This window comes from Notechis scutatus, chromosome 5, assembly GCF_049901735.1.
Source record: "Notechis scutatus isolate UNSWTSFEM ecotype Mainland chromosome 5, rNotScu1.2, whole genome shotgun sequence".
In the NCBI taxonomy this organism is placed as follows: domain Eukaryota; kingdom Metazoa; phylum Chordata; class Lepidosauria; order Squamata; family Elapidae; genus Notechis; species Notechis scutatus.
This window is the reverse complement of record NC_142013.1, coordinates 46,320,820-46,339,192: the sequence shown is the minus strand read 5'-3', so window position 1 is coordinate 46,339,192 and position 18,373 is coordinate 46,320,820. Positions and strand designations below refer to the sequence as shown.

General features: G+C 32.1%; 1 protein-coding gene across 9 annotated transcripts in view; it reads right to left on the bottom strand.

Moving 5' to 3' along the window:
• Positions 1 to 18,373, bottom strand: part of USP25 (ubiquitin specific peptidase 25) — a 50,489-nt gene that overhangs the window by 2,849 nt on the left and 29,267 nt on the right. The window contains exons 11-24 of one of the 9 annotated variants that reach the window (XM_026664109.2): positions 17,175 to 17,302; positions 14,056 to 14,151; positions 13,518 to 13,679; positions 12,727 to 12,932; positions 12,238 to 12,308; positions 11,224 to 11,452; positions 10,395 to 10,589; positions 9,970 to 10,100; positions 7,501 to 7,614; positions 5,552 to 5,647; positions 3,228 to 3,406; positions 2,296 to 2,374; positions 1,864 to 1,943; positions 136 to 259 (exon numbers count right to left, since the gene is read on the bottom strand). In XM_026664109.2, the coding sequence (XP_026519894.2) occupies positions 136 to 259; positions 1,864 to 1,943; positions 2,296 to 2,374; positions 3,228 to 3,406; positions 5,552 to 5,647; positions 7,501 to 7,614; positions 9,970 to 10,100; positions 10,395 to 10,589; positions 11,224 to 11,452; positions 12,238 to 12,308; positions 12,727 to 12,932; positions 13,518 to 13,679; positions 14,056 to 14,151; positions 17,175 to 17,302 (1,890 nt within the window). Of the gene's footprint in view, positions 1 to 135; positions 260 to 1,863; positions 1,944 to 2,295; positions 2,375 to 3,227; positions 3,407 to 5,551; positions 5,648 to 7,500; positions 7,615 to 9,969; positions 10,101 to 10,394; positions 10,590 to 11,223; positions 11,453 to 12,237; positions 12,309 to 12,726; positions 12,933 to 13,517; positions 13,680 to 14,055; positions 14,152 to 17,174; positions 17,303 to 18,088; positions 18,252 to 18,373 lie in introns of those variants that run through there. The other 8 variants (XM_026664111.2, XM_087966656.1, XM_087966657.1 and 5 more) reach the window with 8 other exon arrangements.

The following is an 18,373-nucleotide window of genomic DNA, read 5'->3' as shown; positions in this document are numbered from 1 at the left end:
ATCCTTAATAGCAAGATTGGCATTAACTGTGATACAATTATTGAGAGTGATTTTTAAACTGATTATGATTTTATTAAAAAAATAAAAAGTCTACCTACTGGAATCATGGGAATCTCAAATATGAATTTTACTTACCAGCAAACATTCTCTTCTGTAATGGGATATAAGTTCTTCATCATGCCCCCTATACAAACCATTTGCTGAGAGTTCTTTGTTCTTGTGATGTGCACATATAAGATATAACAAAGCTTCTTTAAAACTAGAAAATGAAAAATATTTACAAATGCCATTAAAATCATTTTAATACACACACACACACACTTGAAATATATCATCATATAATCAATATTTAGACATATACAAAACACTGAAATAAAACAATAAGATTGCTTAAATCTTTATATTGTGAGGAAAAAGTATAATGGAAACAACTTATGTATAATTATCTATCTATCTATCTATCTATCTATCTATCTATCTATCTATCTATCTACCCACCTACCCATCTAATGTATGAAAAGCTGGCAGTGTACAGAATGCCTAGGAAATCTATAGAATAGATGGCGTTTTTAGGTGAAGTAAGAAATGTCTACGTCGTTTTAATATGCTACATACTTTTCCTAGGCATTTTATATAATACCTATGTTTTATGCAGAATGACAAGAACTATTCAGGCAAAGTATGAAAAGGGAATCCTGAAAAGGGTTAGAGTTGGTGATGAAGTTGTTATCAATTCAGTCCAACTCTTGGCGATTCTATGAGTCAGATCACATTTTCTGATCTTGCACTATTTGAGTTTTTCTAACCCCAACTGTAACCATAAACCTTTATTGAAAATATGTATATGAAAATGAGAGAAAAAAATACAAAATAAAGAACAGGACTTTTATGGGGGGGAAAAAAGAAAGAGAAAAAAGATCAGTACTGATTTACTTATTGCAACAAGGAAGGCTAGAGTGGCATTTTACCAGGAGTATTTTATACTTTGCTGGTTTGCATTTTGGCATTTCATAGAATGTATAGGTAATGTGTAAAATATTAAGTAGTCCAATTTTTTGCATTCTATACATTTCCTAGACATTCTATAAAATGGCTAATTTCATACATTGACAGTAATATACAAACTTTCATCTATCATCTTTCTCTCTTGGTCTGTCTCCTACTACCAGCACCTGAAATTGTATGCCTATAGAAACAGTATTGTTGGCAACTACTAAAACAGACATAGGAATGTTTTATGAATCATGATTTAATTACAGTGATTGCTGGAATCCTGACAATTATATAATGATACTTAAAAGCTTCAGAACCTTTTGAATTTTCAATATTTGTGCATGACCTAAATGAATTTTATTTTTTATCATTTGACTATTTTTGTGAATGAAAACTGAACATTTCTTCTGTCACAGGCTTCTCTATCCTTTTACATATTAATTTATATTTTGGTTTGGTTCTGTTCCAATATTTAAAACAATCTCTTTCACAACCATTTTCTGTTTTGTTCGAAACAAAATATAATTTTTTAAAAATCATAGCTTAGAAAAAGGAAAAGACAGAAAAGGATTTACTTGTTATTGTTTATAGAGGAAATCAGTTTGCAAGTTCTGAAATAGTACTCACTTATATATCATCCTTTGAGGAATATAACTGATACACTGTCTACATTAGGAACCCTTCACCATTAAGATTAGGTACAATGCAGAAAATTTTGTAAATTTTGTACTATCTTATAAAGTTTCTAGATTTGATATAGTATTTATAATGTTTTAATATAATAATCTTTTCTTGGGAGTAGATTATAGCTTCAAGTATTAATTGTATTGTATTGTATTAATTTTAATAACAGTTTTTGGATTCTCTTACTTCCTTTTTTGAAAAAGTTCCAATCCCACCATGAGATATACTGTTGTATCTCTGAAATTTCGGTACTCTTGGTGCCACCACTGCATAGAAATGACAAGAAGAGAAATAAATATTAAACTCACTAATGTCACTTACTTAAGGCATATCTGCAAAAACTCTGCAGCCATTCACATCAATGAGAAAAACTAATAGTTTTTTAAAGTACAAAACACTTTACTGGCTTGATTTTTTAAAAAAATATCTTTCCCATTCCTTTTAATTCCTGTATTATGCATAAAGATGACTAACTGCAAGCCCAGGCAGTTCTAGCCACAAGTTTTATTAAAAATATCCAACAATTGGTTATAAAATAATTGAGGTTATATTGGAGTTTTTGCCTGTTCTGTAGGTTAAAATACATTTACTTAACAAGTTTCAAAGTAGAAGCCTAACCTCATAATCTTCCATGTTAACTTCATCTGGCTTTATCATTTGAAGTTTGGCTTGAGCCACTTTCATCACGTTACGGCACCTTAGGAAGTAAAGGAAAATGAATTAATGAAGATATTAGTCATGCTTCAGAGCAACAAGTATCAGAGTAACATTCCAGGCAAATAATTTATAGCTTTGGTTTAAGATACAGTATATCTGCTACTCGCTACATTTATTTTAAAATAAGATCAACCTATTTGTAGTGGTAGTGCAGTGGTTAGAATGAAGTATTAGAGGCTGGCTGACTTTGCCCACTACCAGGAGCTTGATCCTGACCAGCTCAAAATTGATTCAGCCTTTCATCCTTCAGAGGTCGGTAAAATGAGGACCCAGATTGTTGGGGGCAATATGTTGACTTTTTAAACCACTTAGAGAGGGCTGTAAAGCACTATGAAGCAGTATATAACTTTAAGTGCTATTGCTATTGTGAGCAAGGCTTTTGATCAAACACTCTATTTTGGTTTGGGGGGGGGGGGTTCATCTTGACTTCTACATCTATACTAAGTTAAACATAATGAAGTGTCACAAGGTGGGGTTGCAGTTGCAGTATGACGTTAAGTTTTTCTTAAACCTTTCAATATTACTGAAAATGAAACAGTATTTCTTTCTACCAAGAATATATATGACTGTTTCATATATATATTCCTGGGGTGTGGAGGGAATATTCAAATAAAATGTATTACTAATACACTTTATTTCACTAACATTTAGCATAAATAAAACATTAATGATATTCAAAATTGGTAATGGAATACCATCTGGATCACTATGAATTAGAAAAATTAACTATTTTTTGCAGAATATTCTTTTAAAAAAGCTGACCCATTTACACCAAGGGTACTTAGACACAATTTTATATTTATAAATTTATATAAGCCTCTTTACATAATTACCTTTCATCAAAGCTCAAATTGTGATCTGCAAACTGCTCCAACAATGTTCGCTCAATTATTTTCTTTGGGGCCTGATTCTGGATGAAATATACAATTGCATGATGCAAACGATAGTCACGTTCAGGTGGTGTGTCTTCTTGAGCCAGTTTGAGTAATCTTGCATATTCAAATTTTATTGCCTTAATACAAAATAAGAAATTGGATGTTATTGAACTGTCCATTTTCAAAACTAAAGATCTTACTTATCGTATTAAAACATATGGGCCCTAAGCACATGAAAATTATATATAAATGTTAAAAATAACAAACAGAGTTGAGTTGTGTGATTGAACAACACAGGCTGCTAGTTAGCATTTCTTTAGAAATAATGTTGGGTTGCAAATTTTGTTTTTGTGATAACGTAGAACAAAAATCTATTTAAGTTAAATATAAACTTCCTTTTCTAAGGAAAATTGATTTTATTTTAAAAAAAGAAAGCATAGTATTAGACCAATGTTTTGTACTGCACTGCATAGTTGAAACACTTAATCAAATTTATTCCTATATTAGCACTGGACTCCAAACAGTGTTTAATAAATATGCATTTGCTAGAGTACAATGAACAAGTTACAATAAATACAATCTTTATACACAAAGCATAGAAAAGAACTGAAGTATTTTTAAAGAAATGAAAATAAACAGGATTCATAAGAATGTGCTATCGTTTCCTATACATACAACACTTATACAGTTAAAAATATGACACATAGACATAAAAACAACAACGTAATATATCATTGAATCAATATAATTTGAAATATGCATCTGGAATCTTATCTGTTTAGGAATGTAAGTCAATTTCATAACTTATATAATGAAAATAATGTGTTAATTACCACACAGGTTTGCTATGCTATGTTTTAACTGAAAAGCAAATGTCTTTTGGATTTTTAATGTAGGGTGCAAACAAGTTTATAACTATGCATATAATTCTTTTATCCATCCCTTTGTGCTGCTATGCAAATACCAAGGAAGATCTTAAATTATTTAGGTTTCACATTAAAACAGAATCAGGAAATGACTGTTAACAGCTTTGGAATTATGCAGGATATAATATATCCATTTATTATATTTTGAGTTAAATATACCCAGATTTTAATAAAAAATAAACAGGTATGTAATAATGTACGATGCAAGTGTGAGAGGAAACCTGTGAAAGGCTTAAGAGATGTAGCATATTACACACTATCTTCTATAATGGAGTAGAAACAAGCAAATAAAGAAAATTTCTTGCATTATGGGAATAAATCCATATCCCACCGGCTCCAATCAGCTTTCACTGTCATTTTATTTACAAATGTAGCTTTTCTGAGGTCATAAAAGACTTAGGGATGAGTAATCTTTCCTTTTATTAATTTCTTTAGCTATCTCTAATACAAATTTCTTTATTTAGGTTCCATAGTTAGAACAAGAATATGAATTCTATACTATGTTACAGGAATGTTGACTTCATTGATCTTCCACTTTAAGATAAATTTACAATAAATTTTACATTTAACTTTTAGAATGATCTAAACTCACATCTATTTTGGGATCAAAACAGTTTGTATGTTTTGCATTTTACATATGTGTTTTTATGTTTGCTAGCAGAAGAAGAGGGGAAAATTTATCAGTCATTATTTGTGCTAGGACAAATGTATAATTTAATTCAAGCAATAGAGACTGATATATCTGTCTGTTAATCTATTGACAGATCTATGTACCTAATAAAAAATTGAGAAAAGAAATGGGAGTCACCAATTCAACTGTTGGATTTTGAAGTTACTGTAAATTTATTGCAAGAGGCAGGTTTAGGTAATTATAATAGAAAGCAAGTCTGTGGGTGGTTATGTTTAAAAGACTTAATTTTAAAGCCATAATAATTGTTTCTCCTAGTGAGTAAATGCACTAATATCTTATGTAATTTCATCAATTTTCTGTGCATGGGTTACTAGATAACCACCAAACCCCTCTTTTTTCTCATTTAGGAAATGCATTTATGACCTATTTTCTTAATGAGTCTAAAAGATTAAAAATATTAAAATAATATTAAAAACAAACCCCTCTTAAACCATTATCATCAGTACTTAATGTGTGAATATATCAATTTACTGAAATTTGTACTGAAGTTTCCAATTTTACTGATCTCAAGGAAAAGTAAAAACTGCATTGTTATAAAGATACTACCAAATACGATGATGAAATTCCAACGAAACACATTCAAATATAAATGAACTAAAAATTCAAAGAACAAATTAAAGTACAAAAACAGTCAGAAAAGGAAAAATTGAAAGTATTGATTGTACCTGAAAGAACCCTGCTTCTGGCCCACACCTGTCATATATATGCGTAGCTTTACCTATAGCCATTATAATACCTTGCATGTTCGGGGTCAGCATAACCTGTCACAGGAGATTCATATATGTATATATTGAGCAATGAAAAATATAAATTCAAGTCAGTATGTGCCTTCAATACTCATGTCATATAGCAACTGCATGCACAAACTGCAGTGGCAGATGTTTAGATTTTGCTTCAGTGGTTTCGTTATAGCACTTTAATTACCTGATCTAAATTTATGTCTGAACTAACCTCAAGCATTTAAAAAGGTATTTATCATTTCATGCACATGCAAATGGTCTACTACATATCAGGGAACAATGAGGCAGAGTGATTTTGTTACAACTAGAATTTAAATCTATATTTCTCAGAAATAATAAAGAATTACTAAATGCCCAAGATATCCAAAATTTCTCCAATCTTCATAAAATAAGATACAAAATGTAATGAGGGTGTGTATATGTGTGTGTAAAATGTGCATAATAAAATCATTTTTCCTCCCTTTGATATGTGTGGCTGGTTGGCATGTATTTCAGATGTGTAAACCATGTATAAATCTTTTATTTTCCCCTTTCAAGGTCTCCAATGGGGAAACTAACTTAGCATTCTACAATCCAAAGCATCATGGTTTCTGTTTTAAGTTCTATTTCTGGAAAAAAAAAAATTTGTTGCATTTTTCTCATTTTATTCCAAATGTTCAAAGTGCTTTACCAGTCTATCTTCCTTTATTGAAATGCCACATGGACAACCCTCAGAAGAAAGCTCAGCTAAATGAAAGTAATTGGCCTAAAGGTATTCATAGGCTTTTCACAGCCGAGAGTGTACCTGAGTGTAGGTTACTCTACCAGTAATGTATGAGCTTCAAGGTGAGGACCTTTGGAAAATTAGATGTCCCTGTGAGCATCTCCATAAGCGGAAATTGAACTGTGATTACCTCCATGATCAAAACTGCTGTGTACCCTTTATTGACCCTCAAAAGCCTCATTTTCTTCAATACTTTTGGATGTATACAATTAATTTATAATTTAAGAGAGGTCTTGCAAATTCCAGGAAAGAATAAAGACATCTGGTGAGTCACCTTGTTTTGGGAATTAAAAGGGAAAAAAACCCCACTATCTTAAAACAGTATCAACAAGAATGATGTTGATGTCGATACCACTATCTTAATGAATTCTGACTTACTAACAAAAAGGTTAAAAAGAGCTTATGATTTAAGATTTTAAATGGATAAAAGGACACTAATTTTTAACTATATGGTCACTGAAGCTGATGTATACAGAATCTCCAATATTGTGGGTAAAATTTTGGAGGATGGTAACATCTTGCTTGACAAAGAGATAACTTTTTTGGCATATTCTATTGTGACTGGTATATGACTTGGAAGACATGGCACTGGCCCTTCTTGGATACAGTATGATTCTTAAAGCCTAGGCTGAAGTCTTAATTTTTGTATCAAAACTGGCTATGCACTTTTTAGCTTGAATAACTAAAGTTCTATCTTTGTGTTATGTCCTTAGATCTTTATTGTTTTTATTCTTTATATCTCAAAAAAAAAAAAAAATAGGCGAGAAATTTTTAGATAATAATAATACTTAACGGTGAATTTGTGGTTTGTATATTTAAATGTTGTAAGGACACACCTGATTTATAGTATTGCAAACACAATGTGCAAATTCTAAATTTATATATCTGGATGATCTAAGTTTAATTTTATATCATGCAAATAAATGTGCCATTAGAAACAAAGCAGCAGCAGCAGTTTCTGGTTTGGTCAATATCAATAAACAAACTGAAGTTTGTTAAAAAGCAAATGCTAGTTAATTTCTATCATGTGCAAGCATGCCAAAGGCTTATCAGGCACCTATGTACAGCACATGAAAGATGTAACAATTTGTGACCAAGTTGAAGATGATACCTCATCATCATAACCCCCTTCCTCTGACTCAACCACGTATGTCCCTATATCAGGAATCGTCACTTCTACAACTTTTTGATTTGGAGCTGTTCCAATTGGGTCATTATGAGAATTCTGTAGATTAAAAAAATAAATGAAAACAAAAATCAATTTGATAATAGATTTATCAAATTATCGGATAAACTGCAATTGCAGTGAGAATATTATCAATCTTATTCTATATTTATATGTATCTTTAATTTTTAATTATTTGTTTTATTAGGGAGTTATAAATGTATATTTTTAAAAACCCACAATATCCAAAAGGACACACAATGTTTTTTGGGAAAAGATTTAGCAAAGAAGTAATGGACATATTTTATGCACATGGATTTTCAAGGACAGAGATGGGTTAAATTTGTTGGTTGTGGGGTGCGTTTACCCTAGTGTTGATGGTTTCTTCTTCAAAATGACCAGAAACCAATCAGAATTTATGTTACAGTTTTAACTTTATTAATTTTTGCTGTCAAGAGATGTTAACGTTTTTCCTTTCATTTAAGAATGCATACTTTAAAATGAAAATGCTTATAAACACAAATATGCTCACTTATCTTTAATACACTGTATGTATGTAGTAACATACACTTCGTATTTGAGCAACAAAGCTTTGTCTCCCTCTTTCTTAACTGTTTATGAAATAGAAGTGCTATTGTTCAGTCATTAAGTTATGTCCAATTCTTCACGATATGGACCCTAGTATGCCAGGCTCCATTGTCAGAATTATTAATAGGTAACCCTAACAAATGATGCTATATCATTAGTAACAACTAACAGGCCTTATTGTAATCCATATAAATTTTTATATGTATGAAGACCTCCAAGGTTCCAACTCAGTTATTCTGTTATGTTCCTCTTCATTTGTATGCAATTTATTACTTCATTTATAAACAGCTTTATTTCCAGATGCTCTGAACATACTTTGTATCAACAGTAAGAATAAAAACAAACTTAATACATTCAAATAAAGCTCCATGTTGATTTTCATTTATATTTAATTAGTTTATAATTTCTTATTTGAAAGTACATATAAGCTTTTGTTAGGATACTGATTCTGGTTAAATGTTATCCATATTTCTTTATTAATTTCTATCCGTCCTTATCTATAGTTCCTGAATATCTTCTCCTTCAGTACAACTTACTCCAGTACTTCTTCCTTTGAAACATAAGATTAGTTTTAAAATGAAGTAATGTGAAATCATTTAAAATGTAAATTTCAAAGAAACTGGCACCTTGTTGTTTAGGCATTTACACCTACAAATTGGTATTAATAAGAATATCAATCCAAGAACGTAACATTTTTCTGTTTCAACAGCTACTGTAGACATTGACTTCAAGTGCATCAGCATCTGCAGCAAGGTCATGCCAATTCATTTAATCTTTTGGCTGGCTACATGTTTCAAAAACAAGTTATGCTCAATTTCCATTTTTTGTGGTACCCTTGGCTACTTCAGGAAAATAGCCAATTACAGAGGTGATTTTTTCCATTTTATGAAAAAAATAAGTTTAATATTTCTTGTCACTCATGCAAGGCACTTGTATGGCCTTACTAATATGCTATATCAAAAAACCTTTCTCTTTATGCCAATTCAATGCCTATTGTCAGTGCTTCAGGAAAAAATACTAATGTACTCAGTATTCTTGCGAAGAAACGGAGTCAGTGACATATGTGCTTTTGTGCAGTCCTTCTTCTTTAACCTTGGCACAGTATCCTCCAAGAATTAATTACTGGCTCTGAACTTGCTATTGGACTACAGCTCTGAGATAATGAAAGATGGCAAGATTCTTTTCACTGTTACTTTGCAGTGGACCAATTGTAAAATTGTTTCTGGGTATAACATTCAAGGACATGATTTTATTATTTCTAGAAATAGTTTAAATTATATCTACTTGCCTGGTCTTTTCATTTGAAAATATATTATCACTATGCAGTAACAGATATTTAGTGCTCATATCCAAATAATGCAATGTAAGAGGGCCCTTGTAATAAACATCAATCTCATACTTTTCCCAATTCTTATGCCTACATGCAAGGTCAAGAGATTTAAAACATTTGCTGAAAGCGTACTTCAAACCAATTTTCAATTTCATCTGGCAAAAAGGGGCAGTTTTTTTTACATGTTAATAAGATACCAGCACCTAGTCTCATCCAGAAAAATTTTCCAAGAAAACATACAGTTTTTCTTTGGTACAGGATAAAGAAATAAGTAAATTCAAAGCTTGCCATAATGTGACTTATTTAGCCAGTAATAACTAATGTAAAATAATAATTGTTCCAAATCTTCTATAACAATTTCTAATAGTCAATTAGAGAAGGAAACAACCATCTGAGGAGGCTGAAAAACAAATGGAAACTCTGTTATGTACAGTATACTAAAACAGAGCTAGTAGGATTGTTTTAAAATTTAAAAATGTATATATTAAGAACCTTACCATGTGCATAATCGTTTCAGGATTCTTATCTTCTTGTTCAGTAAATGCTTTTGTGATTGCTCGTATAGAGTCTTCTTTCAACTGTTTTGAGAAATCAGCTGTTGAGGGTTGTTCCAAATACTCTGGTTCTTCTCCATGATTTTTTTAGTATAAAAAGGAAAAGTCTATTATAAATAAGTTAGCATGATATCTCTTTGGGACTTGATTTAACTAACAGCAAAAAGAAATATGCTTGCACATTTTAAGTATTAGCTGCTATTAGGTGTAGGTAGATATAAAGTAGTCTATATATCAAGTATAGATGGAACACTCTTGTTCTTGGACACTCATGGCACAGCAGGTTATGTTTGCTACCGTAGTGTGATATTTTTAATTATAATATTGATAGAAGGAAAAAGCATTATAAAACTACTTTCCTTACTAACCTCGGGCAGTAGATGACATAGGCATCCTGGGCATAGGGGATATTTTTTCCTGTTGAGTTTTCAAAGAAACCTGTGCATCCCATTCTTCTAACTCTTTTTCAAAACGTTTATTGTCTTCTTTAACAAAATCTCTTAAATCAGGAGGTAAGGTATCCAATCCAACTATCATATGCCCAGTATCCTTGTTAAATTCTTCTGTAAGAGATAAAGATATAACGTCATTCAGAATATCAAATCTTCTACAGGTGACAGTTCAGACTTTATATAGCTTTATTTAGTCTTTTTTTTAAAAAAAAAAAAAACTTGGCTATTATTTAATATTTTTCTTTATTTCGTTCCATCTATATAATGATTTGCAGATGGATTAGTCAACTGTTATGAGAAGGGTGAAACACCTTTCTTATTCATCAGCATCAATGCTTTGAAAAGCTTTGGATGAACAATTTTTCAGCAAGAATTTTAGGCCAGAAATCAGCTGATGCAGTTTCTAAAGTATATGTGTGTAACTTATTTTAGGGAACTGTATGGAAAGGGATTGAAGAAAATGGAAGCAATGCAATGAACAGGGCACTTCTCCCCTGCCTTCCCCTTCAGCTCACAATGTATCATACATGTACATACCTGCTTTTACAGAGGCCTTTTATTTACGTTTCAGCAGTATCCAAACTGAATCACAACAAAAAATTTAGATAGGTATGTTCAGATTAAACTATATTTTCCTTGCCTCTCTCAGTCTCAAGCAATACTAAATATTATGTGATTTGTTTAGTAATATGAATATTGTAATATATTAAATTATTCACATACAGGGAGCAACATTATATATTACCTTGTATAAAAAGTGGTTCTTTATCATTGATATACATTAAACAATAAGCACTTGCATTCCTATAACCACCAAATGAGTCACGCTCAAGCTCTTCCCAAGTAGATTTTGTCACAGAAATATCATTGTACTTCATCCACCTCTGTTGATAACTGTCAAAAATATATGCCCAATAATGTCCTGCATTAGCTTGGCCTTCATGAACTAATACCGCATGTAACCGATAAGGAACCTAAATCAAATAAAATCAAGATACTATGGATCAGCAACTCTGTCATAATAAAAATACAAGAATGTTTTTTTTTCACCTGCTCATGCAAAGCTGTGCAATTACATTCTGGCAATAATAGTGATGTTTCTACTGCAGACTTTCCAAGTAAAATTTGTTTTGCTCCTGACATAAAGAGCATTATATATCCCTTTGAACTTATATACTGATTATGAATGGCAGAAACAGGTAATATAAAACACATGAATGAGGTATTTAACTATATCTGATAAAAAAATGTCCCCTGCATTTTATTTCACTCACCAATACCTGAAATATTTTACAAGTATTGACCATTGTCATGTTTAAACAGGGTATTAACATCTAGTTTCTTTATGTTCCAGTTTGAAACTGCATAAGAATTTAGCAGACTGACAATAAGCAATATGATTCTTGGAGAATAAATGATACATTCTGTACTTTTGCTGGTAACTAGACTTTACTGCTTTCTTTATATATCGGCTCATAACTGTTTTATATCCACAAGTTCAAATTCAAGTTACAAATGGTGAACTAAAATAAATAACATAATGATTGCTACTCAAACTGAAACTGATAATCACTCATCTCCTGAAAAATGGAATTGGAAAGTACATTAGGAGGTCTTGTTTGTGCTGAAGATTCATATCTTAATCTTCAAAAACACAGGCATTTTACATTGTCTTGATAGTAATATAAATGTATTTAAACTCTTAACATGTGTAAAATGTACCACTAAAAATGTTGTATTATACAAAAAGAGTACTTACTTGCAACATTGATTTGTCAGAGTACATTAACTCAATTGTTCTCTGTATTCTAGCTATGCTTTCTTGCAAATCTAAAGTAACAAAAAAAGAAATGTCATATTCTAAAACAATGACTGTGGATTATCTAAAATGGAATTTCTATAAATAAATTGTATCATAACACTGGCTTGTTCAATATCAATTTGTATGAAATATTATTTTATCACATATCTTTAACCATCCATCCATCCACCCACCCATCCAATTTATAAAGGTACCATTCATTTATCCAGTGAACTCTGGGAGAGGCTACATAAATTTCCTTTGATTCAAACACTATTATTTTTTATTATTACATCTAAATATTGTTTCATTCTTAAAATATTTATATGCAATTTAACAAAATACATTACACTTTTGGAAAACAGTAAGAATATTTATCTTCAATGTTTTCCCTGCTATAAAATTTCCCTCTTTTGGATATATATATATATATATATGAATTTGTACCTCTAGTATCGTTTTCCACCTCTTTTCTCCAACGGTGTAAACAGTCCTCTAGTACTGATAGCTCCTCTTCAGTTATGTGCCGTGGTGCTGGATGCATGGGTAGGTCTGGAGGAATCCGTGATTGTGTAAATGGCTTGTGTATAACTGATCGCTGTGCAGGTGCTGCGCTCTGTGTTTCTGTAGAAGGCCCCTGTTGTTCTGCTGTGCTACATTTGTTAAGAATATGAAAAATTTAGTGAAAGTAAACAGAAGCAATGCATTTTTGACAAAATTAAACCATCAATAAATATATTTAATATTTGTATCAATTGTTCATATTTTTATTTCCGTGAGACCCAAATACAAAGAACAGTTGCTATTATTTGTATTTTAAAAAATGAAAACTATGTTCCTGGGATTCCATCCCCATCCTTCATTTTTCTCAAAATTTACTATTCCAGTTTTGGAAATCCTTTTGATTCCAACTATAAAAGTTATTAATGTTTACACATTAAGAAACTTAAGTACATCTTTATTATCTTTAATTGTGAACAATTTTATTAAATGTTCTGTAATATGGTGTCTTTTTTGATGCAGTTTAAATATATATTATGACACTTTTTTAAGTATCATGTAAATCGAATCCATTAGTGCTACCAACTGCATAAGGCTGCACATATCACAAAAAAGTTTTCAAAATCACTTTCATAAACAGATAATAAAATATTCATATTACTTAAAACATTTAGCAATTAATTAATTGATTCAGGAAATTTAACAAGAAATATTCAACAGATCAGAGACAGTTTTACCTTGGTATTGCATGTGTTGACAGAGGACCGCTAGGAAGAGCACTAGTACTAAGATCCTCAATAGGAGATGTACATACTGGCTTACTTGAGGCAAACTCCAACGCGTACTGTAGGACATCTACCAATGGGAATCGTTTAGGACCAGAACCATAGCTTAAATATCTGCCATAAACATTTCAAATGTTATCATTAAAAGTGTTCTAAACACACTCACTTTATAAACATGATACAAAACTGTGATTTCTAAGAATAGAAGTACAGGTCTACAAAAGAACACAAACAAGATAGATGGCTTTCAGCCAACTAAAATCTTTGAGATAAGCAGCTGCCATTTAGTAGATTAAGAGATTATTTAATTGATACCTCTTGGATTATTTTAATGCCAAGAAGCATCAATTAAAATTAGCCTAAACTAATGAGAGACAATACACACAAATAACTTCGGCCAGTGAAAACTACTATAACATATGAAATTTAAATTTTAAAGTCAGTAAACTAAATTCTATTATTATCTTCTGCTGGAGAATTTCTATGTTACCTTTCTAATCGCTGCTGCAATACTGTGAGGTATTCTTTCAGTCTCTTGATTTCATCTCGTTTTATTCGTGTAGTTTCTCTGTTTTTGTGCATATACCTGTTAGAACAAAAACAATTCTGATTCATCTGCAGCATAGTTTAGCAATGTGTGCATTTAGTGCTTCTGCTTACCATTAATGACATTAATTCTAGAATTCTGTGCTTAAATGAAATAGGTCAAGTCTGTTCTTTGCTTTCCAAATATGACACCATTATATTTTCAATTGGTCAAATACCTTTTTATAGATATATAGATTAATTGGTGGCCCTCACACTAAACTGAAATATATCTTAAATCATAAGGTTTTTGAACAGCTTTTAGGGGGGTGGCAAGCAGGTGGCAAACTAGTAGAAAAATTCATGTTTATGTATTGTTCACCTTTAGCCAAATTCAAAGCTTTTATTGCCAGGGTAATCTTCAATATATTTGTTCTTTTGAAACATAGATATTACTCATCTGAAAGACTCATTATTTTTATGTTTTAAATTTTTGTTTTTGTTTTAAAATAAAGTTTTATAAAATATTTGTAAGTTTTGTAAGATTTACATTAAATCTTTCACTCTCCGTGTGTGTGTGTGTGTGTCTGAAAGCCATGGCTGGGCCAAGCTGACAAGATCTCCTTGGGGCTCTTCGCTACTCCTTTTATTTCTTTTGGGAAATCCGGGCTGGCTGAGGAACGTGCGCCAGCCGCAGCAGAAGCTTCCCTACAGGTGACCCCCTCCCATTGCGACCCCCTGGCTGGCTGTGGTGGGGCCAGGAAGGTGTGCATGCGCACACGAAACAATGCAAGCAATATGTGTTGCTTGTGACTGAAGACTGAAATGCCAAAAGTTGGAAATATTAAAAGCAGAAAATTGAATAGAATAAAATAAGCTGGAAGGAACTTTGGAGGTCTTCTAATCCAGCTCCCTGCTCAAGTAGGAAAACCTATACCAATTTAGATAAATGACTGTTAGACTCTTCTTAAAAACATAAATGTAGCTGAACTGTATGACTTCGGAAACTGAAATGAAGCAGGAGAACAAGTTATTTCTGCAACCGCAATAATTTCTTCAGCTAATACTATCTTAAAACATCTAACTGATGAGCTCAGTTATAGCATTAAAGACATGGCCAGGTGATGGCTATGGAACAGATCACAAATTGCTCAAGTATCAAGCTAAGCTAAAGAAAAAGAAAAGCCAGTCTATTTCCACAATAGGATCTTGAACATATACCCATCATTGCCAAAGAAAACTTTGGGATCACGTCAAAGTCCTGAACCTCGCTGATAAAGAACCAGAAGAATTATGGGATGAACTTGTCATTAAGAATGAATGTGAAACAACAATGCCAAAAATGAAGAAAGCGAAGAAAACAAGCTGAATATCAGAACAGCAGAAATTGTCAACAAGACAGAAATCTCAGAAAGGAACTGAGAAAGTGTTTCAGAAAACTGGTAGAAAAGACAAGAAGCAACATTATAGCAATATCAATATAGATACTGAGGAGAGAAACGTGCAAGGAAAAACAAGGAATATCTTTCAAATTTAATAAATAAAGATCTCTGAACTCAGAAGTTCCAACTAGATATGCTAAAGCAGAGGTCGCCAACCTTTTGGATCTCAGGGACCACCAAACTCGATAATTTTAAAATCCCAGGGACCACTAACCAGTTCTGTGGGCGTGGCCTAATTTGTGGATGTGGCTTGGTGGTCATGGCTGGGCATGTCTTGGCTGGGCATGTCTTGTATGTAAATATTATAAATATTTATATAAATATTGAATTTTTTATAAAAAAGAGAGCAACTTTTACCCAGAATCAGGCAAAGCAGGCAGGCAGATTGAATTGCTCACAGATTCATTCAGAGAGCTATCTATCTGCCATTGACTAGCTCAGTCTGTCACATAAAATTTGCTTGCAAGCAAACTCATAAAATTTGCTAGCAAGCAAACTCACAAAATTAACTCACAACACACCATGCATGTAAATATTGATTTTTTTATTTAAAAAAGAGCAACTTTTACCCAAAATCAGGCAAAGCAGGCAGACAAATTGAGTTGCTCACAGAATCACAGATTCATTCAGAGAGTTATCTATCTGCCATTGGCTAGCTCAGTCTGTCAAATAAAATTTGCTTGCAAGCAAACTCATAAAATTTGCTAGCAAGCAAACTCACAAAATTAACTCACAACGCACCATGTATATAAATGTTGAATTTTTTATAAAAAAAGAGCAACTTTTACCCAAAATCAGGCAAAGCAGGCAGGCAGATTGAGTTGCTCACAGAATCATTGAGTGATCTATCTATCAGCCATCCGCTAGTTCAGTCTCTCAAATTTGCTTGCCGTGAGTCTGCACTGAATAATAGAACCTTCAGCTCTAAGGGAGGTTCGGCTGTGCTTAAAAGTAGAGCTGAAGATCTAAAGACTTGCTAGAAAGCAAGAAATCCAACCATTTCCTGCTTCCTAGCTAATCTAAATCTCCTGGCACAGCAGAATGATGGTTGTAAAAAGGAAAAATAGCAATTTAGCAGGCAAGTTTGCCGGGTAAGGAGTGAGTGGGCAGGGAGGGTTCCCGCAGGCCATATGAGCGGTGCAGCCTTGTGTTTCTGCGCAGCCTGGATTAATTGCTTTGGGGGGGTGCTCTGGGGGTGAGATTTCTCTGCGGCCCACCCAAATTTTCTCATGGCCCAACAGTAGGCCGTGGCCCGCTAGTTGGTGACCACTGTGCTAAAGGATGCCAATAGACAGACAATACTCTATTGGAAGAGGTCAATCTACATTCCAATGCCAAAAAAGAAGACTGAATACAATATGCAAATTATTGCATAATATGCTTAATTTCACATGCTAATAAAATAATTGTTAGGATCATCCAATATAGATTAGAGCCCTACATGGAAAAGAGATACCAGATGTTCAACCTCTAATTTCTGTCATAAGAATATATGGGGATGAAAAACAAATGGAAAATACATTTTGTCACACTACTATATTAAATTGTAGCAACTAAAAGAACTGATTATTAGATTATTATTCTCTGAATATTACATCCCAAATTATATTACCCAACTATCAAGTTCTATAAAGAGCTGTACCTGTCTAGGTATAAAACTGGAGGGAATTCTAATTTGTTGTGTATCTTTTCTGGCCTTCCCAAAGCTTGATTGAATTCAAATCTTGAGAGCTCAAAGGTCAAGACTGGAGGTAACTCAGTGAACCAGTGCTGAAAGAAAACAGAAGAAAAAATGTATTTTAATCAGATCAAATTTTTTAAAAATTAATTCTCAACTTAGAACATATTTCTGTGTTCTAAGAAAAACATATTTTGCAGCATAGATTGATACAATTGAATCTTACCCAACTTGTTGCCCTTAGATGTGCTGGGTTATAACTGTCATCTTCAAACAATATATTCAAGCTATCCATGGTACTGGCAGATTTTTTAAGTGGGGGAAATGATTTATATGCTTCGAATAATGCTTCTACTGTTAATAAGATACAGATCTTAATAAAAGTGGCAGTCAATTAAATACATGTCTGAACAATGCTTCAGGAAATTCATACAAAATACAAAGTATGTTGAAACTACAATTATATTAAAGATTAGCACACATTATTTACCTTCCACAATTTTTTGAAACCAAAACCTGTTTTTTGGTTTCCACCTACTAAACTTTCATGTTAAATATTATCACAATGACTATACAAATATATGGTGGTATCAGTACCTACATTAATATTATTTATCAAATTGGTTTTATTAAAAAAAACTGTACCTTGTCCAAGGTAATAATTGGTATTTCTACAGCAATCTATTTTTATATCATGATCAACAAATATGTTTATTTATTCATTCCCTATTGATAGCTCTGTGAATTGATACTATGCAATCTGACTTGTGTTTAAAGTTAAAAATTGATTAAAGTGCTACAATAACACGTTAAAATTGGAAATGGCACTCCATACTTTTTTCTTTTTTTTAGACATATATTTAATCTAATTTACTGACCTTGGAACATTATATCAAAATGTGTCAGATGCATACAAATTTCAATTTTGCAGTGTCTGTTTTTTCTAGATAATGAACAGATCTGTTCTCTTTATTCCAACTCACTAGGCTGAATTTTGAATGGAGTAATTGCACTGAGAAACTCTTTAGTAAAGGTGTTGTCCTAGAACCTTAGAGAAGACCAGGACAAAAAAAAAAAAAATGGGAAAAATGTTAACTACAAAGAAAGCCCAATAGTTGTGGAGATATTTTTAGACACATTTCAGAAACTAACTCCTACTCAAA